The sequence below is a fragment of the Mustela lutreola genome, chromosome 14 (assembly GCF_030435805.1).
Source record: "Mustela lutreola isolate mMusLut2 chromosome 14, mMusLut2.pri, whole genome shotgun sequence".
NCBI lineage: Eukaryota > Metazoa > Chordata > Mammalia > Carnivora > Mustelidae > Mustela > Mustela lutreola.
In genome coordinates, this window is record NC_081303.1 from 37,959,886 (window position 1) to 37,978,783 (window position 18,898).

The 18,898-nt window shown below is 44.1% G+C and overlaps 1 protein-coding gene and 1 long non-coding RNA gene across 9 annotated transcripts in view; both read left to right on the forward strand.

The window, feature by feature from the left end:
• Positions 1-18,898, forward strand: part of NVL (nuclear VCP like) — a 97,696-nt gene that overhangs the window by 50,126 nt on the left and 28,672 nt on the right. For 6 of the 8 annotated variants that reach the window (XR_009347274.1, XM_059145094.1, XM_059145096.1 and 3 more), the window contains one exon: positions 17,444-17,550. The exons of 1 other annotated variant lie outside the window; for it this stretch is intronic. Coding sequence is in view for 6 of the 7 variants with exons in the window: in XM_059145094.1 (XP_059001077.1) it covers positions 17,444-17,550 (107 nt within the window). In the remaining variant the exon portion in view is untranslated. Of the gene's footprint in view, positions 1-4,394; positions 4,475-17,443; positions 17,551-18,898 lie in introns of those variants that run through there. One more of the 8 variants, XM_059145097.1, reaches the window with a different exon arrangement.
• LOC131814331 (uncharacterized) lies at positions 5,737-17,437 on the forward strand. Its single transcript, XR_009347276.1, has 3 exons — positions 5,737-6,090; positions 6,303-11,812; positions 12,284-17,437. It is a non-coding gene; the product is annotated as an uncharacterized LOC131814331 (long non-coding RNA).

The following is an 18,898-nucleotide window of genomic DNA, read 5'->3' on the forward strand; positions in this document are numbered from 1 at the left end:
TAAGTTTAGGAAATCGCTTTTTGGCTCCTCAGTTGAAATAAAACCTTAGGAAGCTTCCTTGTAAGCTAGAGTAAAAAAAACCATAGCATTACTGGCTAGATTTAATGAGGTTTTTCTCTGTGTTGATTCTCAGAAGGTAGTCTGGTTGGCAGAAAATTCAGAATGTATGCTCGTGATCATACAAGTATTATCAGCATTTATGTCCTGTAGTTTCTGTCAAGCTCACAGGAAAAAGAGCCAGAGTCCTTTTACTGTATCTGAAGGTAGAGGATTGGTTTTCAAGGATTTATATCAGCTTCATCCCTGTACCTACATTTAACTCGTACTTAAAGTTGTTTGTAAGCTTCAGAGCCACGATGGGTTTAGAAAAGGCTCCACATTTCCCGAATTCTCTTCATGTCGTTCAGTCCTCTGCTGTCATGTGAGCTTCTGGCTGCCATAGTGGCCTCTGTATCCATCCGGGTGTAACTGTGTTGGCCAACAGTCCAGCTGATGAAATTGTTCTTTCAGGTCTTGTAAGTTCCTTTGGAAGGTGAAACCCTCCTGAATTATATACCACTCCATTTTCAGATGGAAAATTGACAGATGTTAAGGTTTATACTTTGATGAGAGTCCAGTGCTGTCTTTGGAGTCTGATTGCACGGGGTTTGAGTCCTGGCTATGGCTTCGTCTCTGGCTGTTCTGTTCCAGCCCCCGGTGATCTGATAGCCACGGGGTGACTGGTTCAGTACTGTCACCGACCACACACAGAGCTGGTAGATCCTGTGAGTCCCCAGGTCCGCTGCTCCCCACGTCTGCTCGAGTGGTGTCTCCGGGACACCCACACTTCTGACCAGCTGCAGTTGAACAACAGATGGAATGCAGGAAAGAGCCATACACTTGGCCCTTAAATAGCGTGGTTTTGAATGATGTGGGTCTACTTGTACACAGGTTTTTCTTGATGAACACAGTGCAGTCCTGTAAACGCATTTTCTCTTCCTTTAAAAAAAAATTTTTTTTTTAAGATTTCATTTTTTTACTTGACAAGACACAGCGAGAGGGAACACAAGCAGGGGGAGTGTAGGAGGGAGAAGCAGGCTTCCCGCTGAGCAGGGAGCCCAATGTGGGGCTTGATCCCAGGACCCTGGAATCATGACCTGAGCCAAAGGCAGATGCTTAATGACTGAGCCACCCAGGTGTCCCCACATTTTCTCTTCCTAATGATTTGCTTAATATTTTCTCTACTTTATTAAAAGAATTTGGGACATCATACAGAGAGCATTCAAAATGTGTGCTGATTGACTTGATGTTATTGGCATAGCGTCCAGTCAGCAGTAGCTACTAGGTTTTGGGGGAATCAAAGGTTACACTCAGACTTTAGAGGCAGGGGCGAGGTGGGTAGTCAGCACCCCTAACCCTGCATTGTTTGAGGGTCAGAAGTTGCAGGTTGTTGTAAAGGAAAACATTGGCCCAGGTCCGGGGGCAGTGCAGACCCCTTGGTGCCCTCTTCCCGTGGAGCTGGGTTAGAGGATCACCTACCTCACAGCCCCCTCCTGGCCCCAGTGTGCTCATCAGCTGGGAAGCTGTCCTGAGCTTTGCATCCAGAGAGAGTTTCTGGGGGGTTTTATTACATAGTCATGCCGCCCTTTTTCTGCAGAGGTCTGGCTCCAGATCCCACCACTCTAATTGCAGGGCTGGGCTTTTTGCTACCTGGCCCATCCTGGCATTGGCTTAGGGCCACCTTGAGTCCTCTCATTAGTGTAACGAAGACTCCCATCCCTCAGGAGATTCTGGGGAGTTGAAGTTTTCTGACAGGAAGGAAGAGCACATGTATTCATCATGCATCAGCCATGGCACACCTTTCTTCATCCTTCATCCTTCGTCTGGGAGATGAGGAGAGCAATACCTACTTGGCAGGACTGTCGCACTCGTTACATGATGCCACCAGCCTGTCTCCCAGCAGATGTGGGAAGTAGCTGCTCGGTGACTTTCATCATTGCCAGGAGCACTTTGGGTGACTGCGTGGAGTGGTCTTGAGGTCACATGCTCCCAGCAGTCCTGGAAGAAACCTGGAAACTCTCTCAGATTTGCACAGAATCACAGCCTACCCTTTCTAAGTAGATACAGATTTCCAGAAGACAGACTCTGGTCTGTGATAACCCACTCTGTCTTCAGTGGCCCTCGCTGTTTTCATGTTTGGTTACTGTAAACACTTTAGCTTAATCTGTAGCCTAGGGAATAGCAGGTCCTCAGTGTCCTTGGGTTTTAATCGAATCTTCTCCTTCCAAATGGTGCAGGAGCATTTCCTTTTCTCTGGGTCGTGTTTCCTGATCTCTAGTACCTCTGAATTCTTGACAGTTCTCCAAATTCTTGGTTGTAAAACCCAGGACTGAGTAGAGGTGTCTGTGCTGAATTTAGCCAGTTACGGTAAGAATGACAGGAAGGTGATGCCTGCATTTTGTCCCCTCCAGCATCCCTGACATTGTTTTCCTCACTCTGCCCCTCCTCTGTTCTCTGTCCCCAGAGTAGATCCCACTGCCTTGGTGCCTACAGAAATCCAATAGTTGTTCTAGACCTTTCACCTGTTTGCCTGCCTGTGGCAGTTCTGTTCCCTTGTGTGCTGTCCTGTGACAATGTTTGATTGTTTATGACTTGCTTTCTCCCCAGCTTTCAGAAATCTCTTCTTGCCTGATGACCTTTGCCACGTGAGAAATTACTACAATACTTAGAGGCTGAAAATTGCCGTTCTTGCTTTGTCCACAATTTTGTGGGTCAGGGATTCAAGAGCTTTTTTGTGGGTCAAGAGCTTGTCTGGGAGGTACCTCTGTGATCCACACACCATCAGCTGGCGTGGCTGGGCCAGAGGATCCCCTTCCATGGCCGTGCTCTGGCATCTCTATCTCCCCTTCTCCACTCATTGTCCTCTTTCTGGGCCTCCATATGGCTTCCCCTGGGGTCCTCATTCCCGAGTGACCACTGGGTCCCAAGAGAGGAGGGTGGAAGCCGCCATGGGTCCTGAAGGCACAAGTGGGGAGGGTGACAGGGAGACTCAGATACAAGAGCAGCAGAGGGAGAATGTGAACAACTGGGGTCACTTGAACTCTATAGACATACGTTTCTGTCCCATTCTTTTTCATCGAGCACATTGTAGCTCCCTCTTTCCATCTAGTGCTGAAGATCCATCAATCAGTGTCCTGCTGTTTAATTTCTCAGCAGATTCACTGTTTCATTCATGAAGTATTTCTTGGGTTTTTACTGTGTAAAGACTAGCAATTCAGAAAAGTTGTATCTATCCCGCTCTGAAGCTGGGACACCTGGAGTAAATGATAGACAACCAGGAACAGAGGGTAGAGGATGACGGGTAGTTGGAGGGAGAATGCTAATTTAGATACCATGGTCCGGGAAGGCTTCTTCCAAAGTGGTCTGTGAACACGTGTAGCTGGGGCACAGGAGAGCAAGAGCACCTGGTTCCGGGGATTGCAGACAGACCACGTTCAGCAGCTCACCAGTCACATGACCAAAGGCAGAGGCGCAGATGGTGGTAAAACAGGAAAGGAGTTCATTTCAGTGATGCCAACACCAGGAAGACAGTGGACTAGTAGACTAAGACAGTCTCCAAAGTGCTGCAAATACCTCCAGGTTTGCAGATGATAGGTGTGGGGCAAAGGTTGGTGGGTGGGTGCTGGTGGGCAGTGGAGGTCAGGCTTGTCTTGGGGTCAGTCCTGGGTGGGGTCTCCCTGGGGGCAGGGCAGTCCTTATTGCTTGAGCGGGGGAGTGTCAGATCCTGCCAGGAGATGCTCTGCCTGCTGGGTTTTTTGCCTGAGTTAAGAGATAAGCTGGAAAAAATTTTTAAAAGAGAGACAAGCTGGAAAGAAGAGATAATTAGTTAGAAAGTACAGACTGTGGTCCAGATGGGGACTGCTGACAACCTCTTTCACAGCGACCTAAAGGACATGAAGGATGAGACATGCAGTCTGCGCAGAGCACTCCAGGTAGAGGGTGGGCAGTCAGTGTGAAGGCCCAGGTTGGCATGTGTGCCATGTTGCAGAACATGCTGGAAGGCGGGGTGCCTGCAGTGAGACGAATGGGCCTGGAGGAGAGTACAGGGCCTTGGAGGCCGTGGAAGGGTCTCATGTGCTTTGCTGAGATGGGGGGCCCTGTGGGGTTTTGCGTGAGGAAGTGGTACCATCCCATTTTCTTTCCTAGTCCTGTTTTTATAAACTATGGTTCTACTCTTGTTTTTTTAATTTTGTATTTGGAAGCATTTATAAGTTCACAGGAAATTATAAAAAGAGTGCACAGGGGTTCCATATGCCCAGTTTATCTTAATTGTTACATTTTATGTAACTGGCAGCATGTGCCAGGTCAAAACCAGGAAACAGACATTTGTATAATGTGTATGTGTTTCTCTGCAGTAGATTCCTGTAGTGACCACAGCGGTCAACATGGGAACTATGCCATCAGCTCCGAGATCCCCCTTGTGCTGCCCTAAATGGTAACACCTGCCTCTGTGTCTTCCCATAACTCCACACCACTGCCAACCTGCTCTCTTACCTACATGTGTCACGTCAAGAGTTTACTATAAAAGGGATCCTAGAAATGTGGCTTTTTAGGTTGGCTGTGTGCTCCTCGCATAATGCCTTTGAGGTGGGTTCAGATGCAAGTATGGCTCTGCAGTTTGCTCCTTTTTAGTGCTGAGTTGGGGAGGGCACAGTTGGTTTGACCTTTCTCTTCCAGGGCAACATTGTGGTTTTTCCACTGTTACACATACCATGAACCTCTGTGTGAACAGGTTCTTGCATGGACCTAAGGATTGATTTCTCAGGAATAAATGTTTGGGAGCACAGTGGCTGGATCATATGGGAAGAATACGTTCAGTTTTTTTTTTTATTTTTTAAAAGATTTTTTTTTTTTTTAATTTATTTGATAGAGAGTGAGAACAAGCAGGGGGAGCAGCAGGCAGAGGGAGAGGGAGGAGCAGGCTCCCCGCCAAGCAGAGTGTCAGGTGCGGTGCTCAATCCCATGATCCCAGCATCATGACCTGAGCTAAAGGCAGGTGCACATGGTTCATGTGCTTAAGGACTGAACCACCCAGTGCCCCAATGTTCACTTTTTTTTTTTTTTCAGGTTCTTTATTTATTTTCAGCATAACAGTATCATTATTTTTTCACCACACCCAGTGCTCCTTGCAATCCGTGCCCTCCATAATACCCACCACCTGGTACCCCAATGTTCACTTTTTTAAAGGGCTTGTCGAACCTTTTTCCAGAGTGACTGTACCATGTGACATCTCTGTAATGGCATGAGAAATCCAGTTGGTTTGCTTCCTTCCAGTATTTTGTGTTGTCACTATATTTTTTCCTAAGGGATGTATAGTGGTATCTCATCATGGTTGTAATTTGTAATTTGTATTTCTCTAATGGCTCATCAGCCATTAGAACATCTTTTTGTGTGTTTACTTACCATCCTGTATATTCTTCATTGAAGTATCTCTTATATCTTACGCCCATTTTCTAAAATTGGATTGTATTTTTTTCAAGATTTTATTTTATTTTTTTTTTTTTTTTAAAGATTTTTATCTATTTATTTGACAGAGAGAAATCACAAGTAGATGGAGAGGCAGACAGAGAGAGAGAGGGAAGCAGGCTCTCCGCTGAGCAGAGAGCCCGATGCGGGACCCGATCCCAGGACTCTGAGACCACGACCTGAGCCGAAGGCAGCGGCCCAACCCACTGAGCCACCCAGGCGCCCTCAAGATTTTATTTTTAAGATAAAGTAATCTCTACAGCCAGTGTGGGTCTCAAACTTAGAACCCTGAGACCAGGAGTCCTACTCCACTGACTGAGCCAGACAGGTGCCCCTAGACTACACTTTTGTTTTCTTTTTTAAACTATTGAGTTTTGAGAGTTCTTTATATATTCTAGATATGAGTCTTTGTCAGATACATGATTTGCAATATTTTTTCTCATTCTGCAGCTTATCCTTTCATCCTCTTAATTGAAGAGACTCCTTGTATTTTTTTAAGTTTTTATTTATTTCCTAATCTCTACACCCCAGGTGATGCTTTAACTATGACCCCAAGTTCAAGAGTTGCATGTTCAGGGCACCTGGGTGGCTCAGTGGGTTAAGCCACTGCCTTCGGCTCAGGTCATGATCTCAGGGTCCTGGGATCGAGTCCCGCATCGGGCTCTCTGCTCAGCGGGGAGCCTGCTTCCCTCTCTCTCTCTCTCTGCCTGCCTCTCCATCTACTTGTGATTTCTCTCTGTCAAATAAATAAATAAAATCTTTAAAAAAAAAAAGAGTTGCATGTTCAGAAGGCTGAGCCAGTCAGGTACCCCTTCAGTATATTAATATTTACCTTTATATATTCTGATTTGGGGAGCATTTTTAAGAACCTTTTTCAGTCTTACGTCCCCAAAATTTTCTTCAGTGTTTTCTTCTAAAAGTTTTGTAGTCTTATGTTTTTACAACTTAAAATCTGTAATCTATTTTTAGTTAACTTTTATTTGAGGTAGGAAACTTAAGTCTAGGTGTATTTTTTCCCCTATGAATATCCAGTTCCTCCATCATTTTTGAAGACTATTGTTCCTGCATTGAATCAGTTTTGCACCTTTATCAAAAATCAGTTGGTGTATATCAGCAATGGACAATTGGAATTTGAAATTAAAAACACAATACCATTAGGGTGCCTGGGTGTCTCAGTCAGGTGAGCATCTGACTCTTGGTTTCGGCTCAGGTCGGGAATCTCAGGTTCCTGAGATTGAGCCCCACATAGGGCTCCACACTCAGTGGGAAGTCTGCTTCTCCTTTCCTCTGCTCCTCCCCCTGCTCATGTTCTCTCTCTCTCTCCCTCTCAAATAAAAATGAATAAATCTTTTCTTAAAATGACACACAATACCATTTACATTACCGCTGGAAGGAAGGAAAGTAAATAGGTCTAGGTGTAAATCGTACAAAATATGTACAAGATCTATATGAGGAGGGGCTTCTGGGTGGCCCAGTTGGCTAAGCCTCTGACTCTTGGTTTCATCTAAGGTCATGATCCCAGGGTCCTGAGATCGAGCCCAGCCTCGGACTCCCAGCTTGTCAGGAGGCTCGCTTTTCCCTCTCCCACTCCCCCACTTGTGTTCCTGCTCTCATGGTCTCTCTCTCTGCCAAGTAAATATGTAAAATCTTTTTAAAAATCTTCAGGCTTCCTGCTCGGCAGGGAGCCTGCTTTTCCTTCTCTCTTTGCCTGCCTCTCTGCCTACTTGTGATCTCTCTCTCTGTGTCAAATAAATAAAAATAAAATCTTAAAAAAAAAAAAAAAATGGTGCACCTGGGTGGCTCAGGGGGATAAAGCCTCTGTCTTCGGCTCAGGTCATGATCCCAGGGTCCTGGGATCAAGCCCCACATCAGGCTCTCTGCTCAGCAAGGAGCCTGTTTCCCTTCCTCTCTCTCTGCCTGCTTCTCTGCCTACTTGTGATCTCTGTCTGTCAAATAAAGAAAATTAAAAAAAAAAAAAAAAGAAAGAAAGAAAGACGTGGTTAAGAGGATAAAAAGAGGGGTGCCTGCGTGGCTTAGTGGGTTAAGCATCTGCCTTTGGCTCAGGCCATGATCTCAGGGTCCTGGGATCGAGCCCTGTATCAGGTTCTCTGCTTAGCAGGGAGCTTACTTCCTCCCCTCTCTCTGCCTACTTGTGATATCTCTCTCTCTCTGTCAAATAAAATTTTTTTTTAAAAAGTGAGAATAAAAAGACAAGACACAAACTGGAAGAAAATATTTGTGGAACACATACCTGATAAAGGACTGGGCGGTGGACGGAATGTCGTGTCCCTACCCCAAATTTATTATGTGGAAATCTTTACCCCAGATGTCAGGATATAAAAGATGGGGCCTTTGGTAATGAGGTCTGTGGCTGGGCCTTCATCAGGGGGATTAGCACCCTTATAAAAGAGACACAATGAGAAGATGACATAGGCTGCAGCCCATAAGAGGGCTCTTCCTGGAAACCAGCCACGGGGGCACCCTGACCTCAGACTTCAGCTTCCAGAACTGTGAGAAACAAATTTCTGTTGTGTATCATGCCACCCAATGTGTGATATTTTGTTGTAAGAGCCTAAATTGACTAAGACTGATATCCAAAATATACAAAGAACTCTTAAAAACTCAATAATGAGGAAACAAATATGGTAAAGATCTAAGCAGACTCATTACCAGAGAAGATGTACAAATGGCAGATAAAGACATGAAAAAATGTTCAACAGCATCGTATGTTATTAGGGAAATGCAAATTAAGACAGTAGAGATATGGGAGCCTGGGTGGCTCGGTGACTTAAGCCTCTGCCTTTGGCTCAGGTCATGATCTCAGGGTCCTGGGATCGAGCCCCGCATCGGGCTCTCTGCTCAGCAGGGAGCCTGCTTCCTCCTCGCTCTCTCTCTGCCTGCCTTGTGATCTCTCTCTGTCAAATAAATAAATAAAATCTTAAAAAATTTTAAAAATTTAAACAGTAGAGATACCATTGCACATCTACTGGAATGGCTGAAATCCAAACACAGACAACACTAAATGGTGACAATATGGAGAAATAGGAGTTCTCACTTGTTGATGGCAGGAACGTAATAAAATGGTACAGCCACCTGAAAGACAGTCTGGCAGCTTCTTTAAAAATGAAACAGGGACAACTATCTGGCTCAGGTGGTGGAGCGTGTGACTCTGGATCTCAAGAGTTGTGAGTTTGATCCCCACACTGGCTGTAGAGTTTACTTAAAGACAAAATCTTTAAAGAAAGAAACATCCTTACCATAAAGTGCCTAACTTGTAATTGTGGATGTTTCGATGCTCCTCTCAGTCCTGTTGGCTGCACATCTTTGCGGTTCTGTTGTGCATATTCATTTAGAACTGTCTTTTGGTGGGCTGATATGTATGTTCTGTCATTACATTAAGTCCTTCTCAGGCCCCTGACAGGTTTCTTTTGAAGTGTATTTTATCTGCTATTAATATAGCCATTTCTGATTTCTTTTGATTGATGTTTCCATGGTGTATCTTTTCTATCCATTTAATGTCACCCTATTGATGTCATTACATGTGAAGTGAGTTTCTTATAAACAGCAGGTAAGGTCCTTTTTTATATTTTTTTAAGATTTTATTTATTTGACAGACAAAGATCACAAGTAGGCAGAGAGAGAGGAGGAAGCAGGCTCCCCGCTGAGCAGAGAGCCCGATGTGTGGCTCGATCCCAGGACCCCGGGATCATGACCTGAGCTGAAGGCAGAGGCTTTAACCCACTGAGCCACCCAGGCACCCCAAGGTCCTTTTTAAAATCCACTCTGCCAATCTTTGCCTTTTAATTGGTGTATTTAGAGTGTTTCCATTTAGTATACATTTTTACTCTTCCCATAGTTTTTCTTTTCTGGTGTTCCTAATTTTTTTCTATCATTTTCTTTTTGTTTTAGGAACTTCCTTGAGCTATTCTTTTAGGTATGTTCAGCTTGTAGCAAATTTTCTTGGTTTTCATTTACCTATGAATGTCTTGATTTCAGTTTCTTTCTTGAAGTCTGTCTATGCTAGATAGGCAGTTCTGGGTTGACTGTTTTCTCTGCCAGTACCTGAAAATTGTGCCACGTCCTGCCAGTGCTTGTGATTTCTGAACATAGACTAGCTCTCCTTTGAATGTTCTAACGGCACAGGGAGGGTGGTGTCACTGTTCTCTGCTTTTGTTTTTAACTTTTTATTTCTGTTTTTCAAATATTTTAGTTATTTATTGGAGACAGAGAGAGGGAGAGAGAATCTAAGTAGGCTCCATGCCCAGTGCAGAGCCTGATGTGGGGCTCAATGCCATGACCCTGAGATCACAACCTGAGCTAAAACCAAGACAGCCCACTCAGGTGCCCCTCAAATACTTTTTTTTAGCTCTTTCTCTTTTCCTCCTGGGACTCCTGTGACACACAGGTTAGATCTTTTGTTATAGTCCCTGAGGCTTTGTTGCTGGTTCTTTCCATCCTGTTTTCTCCGTGTTGTTCATATTAGGTAATTTCTGTTCTTCAGGTTCACTCATTCTCTCTGTTGTCTCCATGGTTCCGGTGAGCCTGTCCAGTGAGGTTTTCCTTTTGTTTGCTCAGTTTTGCCATTGAAAATTTTGTTTACTTTTTTTTTTAATATGTTTTTAAATATTTTTAAGGTTTAAAAAGTGTTTAAAGTTTGTAGTTCCTAGTAGGAAAACATTATCTGAATGAATACCCTAATGGCAAACCATTGTAGAATGTTTCAGTTGCATGGGGAGCAGAGGGGTAGGGATTCTCTTCACAGCACCCCAGCTTTCTTCATGAGAAGGTCAGAGGTACACTGGTTTGTATTATTGCGACATCCATTAGGTGATCGAAGTTGCTTTTCCTTCAGCAAAGGCTTTATTTGTCAGAAGGGCATTATGCTTGACCTCCAAATTTGGCTGACAATTTACTGATGAGATTCATAACCTTTGGGTTGCTCTGATATTTTGACATATTCGCTGGGTTCTGGGCCACATCCTGGAAGGCCACCATAACTTCTGGATCCTGCATGGCTGTAAGAACTTCCGGATCACTAAGAATTTCATTGAGCCCAGGCGTTCCTGCCATTCCAGGCATCCCCCAGGAAAGCCACCTGGGAAAGAGCCATACTGAGAGCCTGCTTCCTCCTCTCTCTCTCTTTGCCTGCCTCTCTGCCTACTTGTGATCTGTCTGTCAAATAAATAAATTAAAAAATCTTTAAAAAAAAAAAAAAGTTTTGTGTTATACTGATCCTTTTTATGTGACATTAAAAAAAAAAAAATCTTATTTTTAAGTGCTCTTTACACCCAGTGTAGGGCTGAAACTCACAACCTAGAGGTCAAGAGTTGCACATTTTACCATTTCAGCCAGCCAGGCATGCCTTATATGACATTTTGTTAATTTGTTTCATGTGTATGCTTAGCACTTGGTGAGTCTTAACCCTCTGGATTGGACTTTTAATTTCTTATTTTTTTTTTAAGATTTTATTTATTTATTTGACAGACAGACATCACAAGTAGGCAGAGAGGCAGGCAGAGAGAGGGGAGGAAGCAGGCTCCCTGCTGAGCAGAGAGCCCGATGGGAGTCTCTATCCCAGGACCCTGGGATCATGACCTGAGCCAAAGGCAGAGGCTTTAACCCACTGAGCCACCTAGGCACCCTGGATTGGACTTTGAAATGTCTTCTTTTCTCCTAGTCTCTATTTCTGTCTTAATTTTTCCCCTACTTTTTGAGCTACTGGTTTTTAGAAAGTAAGTGAAAGATTGTTGCGTCACCCTTCACCTGTGGTTGCCCTGTGGCCCAGCCACAGCTCTCCTGTGTTGTGTAGTCCGCCAGAGTCCACACTCTGCCCTGGAGATACCCTGCTTCCCATGCTGTCTCCACAGAGTAGTACAGCTAGACCACAGATATCCTGACTCACCTCCCTTCTTCCATACTGGCTCCAAGGGACTGTCCGTTCCAACTTCAACCCCCGTCGGGCTGGTTAGAAACGCGGGTGCCTGGCACGCAGATGCGTGAGACCGGAAGAGCCCTGCAGGCTTATTACTTACTCTTCCGCTCAGCAGGGATCTGTGTCCTACTGTCCTACACACAATCCAGAAAGTTTCTGCCCCCAGTGTACAACTCAGGTGAAGAAACACTTCCTTTATGATGGATAAGTTTCTGGACAAGAATTAGGTATGAAGTTTCACATTTTGACAGAAAGCTTCTAGTTGAGGGTCCCCATCTGCTGTAAGCCCTTCGTAACTCTTGGGTGACAGGGGGATGGCTTACATGGAAGAGATTCACTTCACCTCATAGGATATTCAGCCACTTTGAGTTCCAAGTAAACTGCCCTGTTTCCTTACATATCTGGCCTTGGGTCATGGCGGTGCCTTGGGGCCATGGTCAGACCTGTGTGTCTTGCCCTTTGGCACAATACTTTATATATATATATACACATATATACATAATAAATACATATATACATAATAATGTATATATGTGTATATATGTGCCCTTTGGCACAATACTTTATATATATACATATGTATGTATATATACATAATAATGTATATATGTATATAATATGTATATATGTATATAATTATATATACATTATATATATACATATATATAGGCATATATATATGTATATATATGTAGGCAAACACGGCTCAGCCACCGCAGTAGGGTGCACGCAACACACGTCAGAGCCCCGCCCGCACCCCCCCTCCCCCCGCCGCAGCTACTGCTGGGTAACAGGCACGGGGCACTACGGACCTCCCCCTCCCGAGGCCACTGCTCTTAAGTGCAGGAGACGGAGCTGACTTTCCTAGTACACAAAACAACCAGAGATGGAGACGGGAATGCATCCCCACATATAAGAAAGAACCAAAAATGACCTAAAAAAAAGGCGAACGGCGAGCAGCGGCGACGGCACGGAGACGCGCAGTGGAGATTTCTGGTTTCGGAGCCCAGCGGCCGGATGGGTGAAATCCTCCCTGCAGCGGATCCTCAACAGCCACTGATTGGCCAGAGAGAAGGAGGGGGACAAAGCCAGCACCGCCGTCCACGCCGCCCGCGCCATGCATATATGCCTATATATATGCCTATATATATATAGCCGTGTTTGCCTATATATATATATATATATATATATATATATAATACTTTATATATATGTATATGCACATATAATATTTTATTTATTTGACACAGAGAGAGAGAGATCACAGGAGGCAGAGAGGCAGGCAAAGAGAGAGGGGGAAGCAGGGAAGCAGGCTCCCTGCTGAGCAGAGAGCCCAGTGCGGGGCTTGATCCCAGCACCCTGAGATCATGACCTGAACCAAAGGCAGAGGGTTAACCCACTGAGCCACCCAGGTGCCCCAGTACTTCCCTTTTAAAGATGACTTAGGCCCAGCCTCACTTCTGCTGCGTCACAGGAACCTGGTACATGAGAGAACCCAGGAAGTGTTTGTTTAGTGAATTGTAAGAAGAGGCCTACTTTTCTTTCATGAAGGCTGACCCACCTTGTAATACTTTTCACTCAACACATTATTCACGGTCTCATTAGCCTGAGGATGGATCCAGTTTGTAAGGAAATCCGCTTGATTGAGAGGTGACATAGCGTTAACTTTACCAGATTCAGATAACTTTACAAGATTCATTGGTATTGAGTGTATTTATAGACTCCTATGGCCATCCCAACCACCTGATTTTAGAACATTTCTATCACCCTAAAAAGCAATCTGTCGTTGGCCATTACTCGCCATCCTTCCCCCACCTCCAGCACTTCTGCCTATGTAGGCTTCCCTGTCCTGGCTCACTTATGTGATAGAGCTATCAAGTCCACCTGCCTTTACCTAGCATCCCCTGTTACAGACCATAGCTAGCATGTAGCAATACTTCGTCCCTCTTGCGGGATAATGGTCCCTTGTGTGGGTATACGACATTTGATTCATTCGCCAGTCAGTGGACATTTAGGTTGTTTCCACTTGGGGGCTTGTGATAATACTGCTGTAGACATCCAGGTACAAATTTTTGTGTGGATATATATTAAAATTTCTGTGGGGTAGATACCCAGGAGTGGGATTGCTGGGCCACGTGGTGACTGTGTTTACCATTTCAAGAAACAGCCAGACTTGTCTGCAGTATTTTACATTCCTGCTAGCAATTGTAACAAAGCAGTGTGTGAGCATTACGATTTTTCCACATCCTCGCCAACACTTCTTATGTCTTTCTTTCTGGGTATAACCATTCTAGTGGGTATGAGGTAGTATTTCACTGTAGTGTATCTTCTTTTCACTTGGGTTATGCCTTGTCATGGAGTGGTAAGACTTTTAATTATTTTAGTTAGGAGTCTATACCAGATATGTGACTTGCATATGTTTTCTCCCAGTCTGTGGGTTGTCTTTTCATTTTAAATTTTAGTGAAGTCCAATTTATTAATTTTTTTAAAGCACATGCACTTTTGTTGTCATGCCATATCTTTTAAAAAATCACTGTCTAGCACAAGGTCACAGGCAGGCAGAGGGAGAAGCAAACTCCTCACTGAGCAGGGAGCCCAGTGTGGGACTCGATCCCAGACCCTGTGATCATGACCTGAGCCAAAGACAGATGCTTCACTGACTAAGCCACCCAGGCGCCTCCTACGAATGTTTGCTAATCATAATTGGGATTATTAGACCAGGATTACTTTTGAGCTTGCAGATCTGGCTTTAAGATCCACTTGTATTCTTAAGTTAAAATATGTTTTACCATGTGATACTTGCATAACCACAGATTTACATATCACTGAAACATGGTAGGATCTAAAAATATTGCTCCATGTATTGAAATAATTGAGTTCTTAAAAACATGAAGGCCATGCAAGGGCGCCTGGGTGTCTCAGTTGGTTACATGTCTGACTCTTGGTTTCAGCTCAGGTCATTATCTGGGGGTCATGAAATTGAGTCTCATCTCCGGCTTTGTGGTCAGTGGTGGGTCTACTTGTCTCTCTCCCTCTGCTCCTCACTACCTCCCCACCATAAGCACGCATGCTTGCGCTTACCTCTCTCTCTCAAATAAATCAATAAATAAAAATCTTTGAAAAACTCATACACAAAAGCCACGCAGAGGACAAAGAATAGCCTTTTCAACAAAGTGCTGGAACAATCAGATATCCGTGTGCAAGGGGTGCCTGGGTGGCTTAGTCAGTTAAGCATCTGCCTTCGGCTCAGGACATGATCCCAGAGTCTTGGGATCAAGCCCTGCATTGGCTGAGGTAGGGGAGGTTGTCCCTGCTCAGCAGGGAGTCTGCTTCTCCCTCTGCCCCTCACCCACCCCACTTGTGTACTCTCTGTCTTTCAAGTAAGTAAAATCTTTTTTTTTTTTTCTTTAAAGATCTTGTTTATTTATTTGACAGATCACAAGTGGCAGAGGTTGGTGGTTGGTGGGTGGGTAGCAGGCTTCCTTCTGAGCAGAGCAGAGAGGCTGATGCGGGGCTTGATTCCAGAACTGGGATCATGACCTGAGCCGAAGGCAGAGGCTTTAACCCACTGAACCACCCAGGTGCCCAGTTAATAAAATCTTTAATAAAGAAAAGATGGGGCGCCTGCGTGGCTCATTTGTTAAGCGTTGGCCTTCAGCTCAGGTCATGATCCCAGCACCCTGGGATCGAGCCCCACATCGGGCTCCCTACTCTACAGGAAGCCTGCTTCTCCCTCTCCCACTTCCCCTGCTTGTATTCCCTCTCTCACTGTCTCTCTCTCTCTGTCAAATAAATAAATAAAATCTTTAAAAAAAAAAGTCATATGCAAGAAAAATCACCTTTAACACACACTTATTACCACACGTAAAAATTAACTCAAAATGGATCAAAGATCAGTGACAACTCACAGCTGTAAAATTCCAGGAAGGAAACAGGAGAGAAATGTTTCCTACCATGGATTAAGTGAAGATTGCTTAGGTGTGACACCAAAAGCACAATCTTTTAGAGCAAAAAGATAAATTGAACTGCTCTTCACAAGATGCCACTGAGTGAACACAAGGCCAAAACTACACTGACTAGGAAAAAATACTTACAAAGTGTATATGTGGTCAAGGATTTATATCTGGAACGTAGAATGGATTCTCAAAACTCAGCAACTGAAGAATATTAAAAATTGGCTGAACACTGCACAGACCCTTCCCTGTCATGAGTATACAGGCAGCAGATAGACCTGAAAATGTGCTCGGCCTCATTAGCCCTCAGGGAGATGCTAGTGAGATCCCACTACAAACCTTAGAATAACTATCTAAAATGAAAACGACTATACCAAGTATTGGCAAGGAGGGGAATGTCAACTGGCACAGCTAGTCTGGAAAACAGTTTGTTGGTGTTTTTAAATTTCAGGCTACTACTGTGGTAGGATGTAGCCATACTGCTCTGCATCCCACACTTAGCAAGGGAAACACACCAAGACTGGTACATGAGTGCTCCAGAACTGGAAACCAAATGGTGATCAGCAGAGCAATGGAAGAATAAATCGAGGCATAGCTGCCCAGGTCAATACTCCCCAACCATAAAGGAAGAATCAAGTACTAAGGCACGTAAGAACTTAGGGGAACCTGAAAACAGTTCTGTATCTAGAGTACAGTACAGAGTACATAGAGTGTGCTTACACATCTATAAAATTCTAGAAAATATGAACTAACCTGTAGTGATATAACCAATGAGTGGCTGCCTGGGGACTGAGGGTGTCAGGGAAGAGCAGCAGGGAAAGGCCACAATGCAGTCCTCAGTAAGTTTTTAAATTGCAGAGGTTTCCTGAGACCTGAGTGTGTGGGGTCCTTCGCCCTATAGGGTAAGAGGGCGCTCAGGCCTGTGGGATAGCACTCTATCATCATGCTGCAGGGGTTATGCAATCAACTTTCCTTTTCTTCCTTACTTCCAAGTAGTATATCCTAGCATCTCAAGAGAAAGTCCAATATTGTGTTGAACATCAAAAGATCACTGAATTAAGTATTTAGCTTCCCCAAGGGAACTGAAGAACAAAAGTAACAGAATTAGAATTTCAGCTAGAAAGAACTCTACCTCTTTATGGAATAAATTAATGGTTAAGTCTGAGTGTGTTCATTAGAAAACACGAGACCCATTATTTATAGGTGTACTTGTGCGTGAACAAGGGTCTTATCATAGTGAGCTACGTGAAGCCTCTCTGGAATGGTTGAGGGCCTCTTCACGGAGGAATCAGGAATGTACCTAATGAACTTCAGTGTCAGGCAGAGTTTGGAGCTTGCTCTCTGCTCCTGCTACCAAGAGTCTCGTGAGGACAAACAAGGGCAAGAATTTCTTCTGGGGGACTCTGGGAAGGCTTCCTGGAGGAAGCATTGTTTGAGAATCCCACTATGTGTCTGAGGAAGAAAGTATTTTGGAGAAAGGAACCACTGAGAGCAAAGAGAAGAAGGCTTGAGGCTTCTAGGTTGTTTAAGGAATGGAGAGAGAGGTCTGGTCGGTGGGGTGTGGGAGTTGGGGAGACTGAAAGAGAGGGAACTAGGATGGGAGGGTCGGGTCCTTTAGGGCCTTCCTCCTGTGGTGAGAGATACAGGCTTGGTTCTGCCACAGCAAGTGGTCGGCAGGTGTTTTAGAAGATAACCCTAGGGGCATTGCAGTGGGTCCCAGAGAGGGGAAGTTCAGAGATGAGGCCAGTCAGAGATTGTGACATTTGGCCCCTGAGGATAGGGTAATGGGAGGTCCCCCTGCCGGAATCCCAGGCTCCCGTGGCGGGTCCTCATCTGAGCCAGGGAACCCTGATGGCTCACGGGTTTGGGCAGAAACATGGGCTGGACTTTTTTGAAGGATATACTCTTTTGAAGGAGGAATTTTAATTTTAATAAAGTCTAATTTATCAATTTTTTCTTTTTAAAAAGTCGTCTTCCCACATCTCATGTTAATTATATTTTTGTAAAGATTATATTTAATTTATTGAAGACTTCACCCTCCCATCATCTCTAGACATCATTGACCCTGCGATCCTGCGCCCTGGACGCCTGGACAAAACACTGTTTGTGGGTTTGCCACCTCCTGCAGACCGTCTGGCCATCCTAAAAACCATTACAAAAGTGAGTAAAGGAAATGGCATGGTTTCATGTGTTTCTGTCCTTTTAGATACACACAAGTATCTGTAGCTTTAAATATTTGTTCAGCCTGTGTCTCCCAAAGAAAAAGTGAATGGTTTAAATAATTGAAGAGACTGTCCATTCATTTTATTTGCTTAAAATAAAAGGGATATTTAGAGTTAAATGCTTGACTGATGTATTTGAGATTTTACTCTAATCATACTTTTTTGTTCTTTTGAATCTTTGATTGTTATTTTAGAGAAATTGCCCTTAGAGGAATTTTAAATGGAATAGAAACTTTTGTAGCTGAGAAGTGAATAGATACAGGCCTGTTATAAATATCCACGGAAACGGAGTCTCAATCACAGTGTTGAATCTGTCCTCCATGTTTGTATAGGCCAACTTTTTTTTTAAGATTTTATTTATTTGAGAGAGAGAATGTGAGTGCGTTGGGGGAGGGCTAGAGGGAGAGAATCTCAGGCCAATTGCACTGAGCGCAGAGCCTGATGTAGGGCTGAGTCCCATAACTCTGAGATCATGACCTAAGCTGAAACCAAGAATCGGGCGCTCAATCAGCTGCACCACCCAGGATCCCTCTCCTTTATTTTAAGTAAACTACACCTGACATGAGCCTTGAACTCCTGACCCCAAGATGAAGGGTCAACACTCTATAAGCTGAGCCAGCCAGTCTGGTACACGCCAGCTTTATGATGCCTGTATAGTATTCATGTTGCTATTGTTATAAAAATAGTAAACAACATGGACAAAATACAAAGAAGAAAGCAAATCACCCTAAATTGTATGGCTACAAAAATAATGTGCATTGACATTTTTTTAATCTTTTTTTTACGATTTTATTTATTTGACAAAGCGAAAGATAGCAAGAGAGGGAACACAAGGGGGGGAATGAGAGAGGGGGAAGCAGACTTCTCACTGAGCAGGGAGCCCAATGTGGGGCTCGATCCCAGGACCCGGGATTATGACCTGAGCCGAAGGCTGATGCTTAACAACTGAGACACCCAGGTGCCCCAACTTTGTTTAATTAAAAAAAAGGCAAAGCTAAAACAGTTATCAGACCTCCAGTAAATGTTTTTCTCCATAAATGATATTATTTCCTAAAATAGCACCCTAAGTGTTAAAAATGTAAAAAGGTCAGGAAAACCAGTAAGCAGCAGAACCATTCTTTTTTTTTTTTCCCAACTCTCATTTTTGTTTTAAGATTTTTTGTTTGTTTGTTTGTTTGAGAGTAGGGGTGAGGGAGCAGATGGAGAGGGAGAGTCTTAAACAGACTTCATGCTGAGTAGGACTCAGTCTCACGACCCTGAGATCACAAGCTGAGCTGAAACCAAGA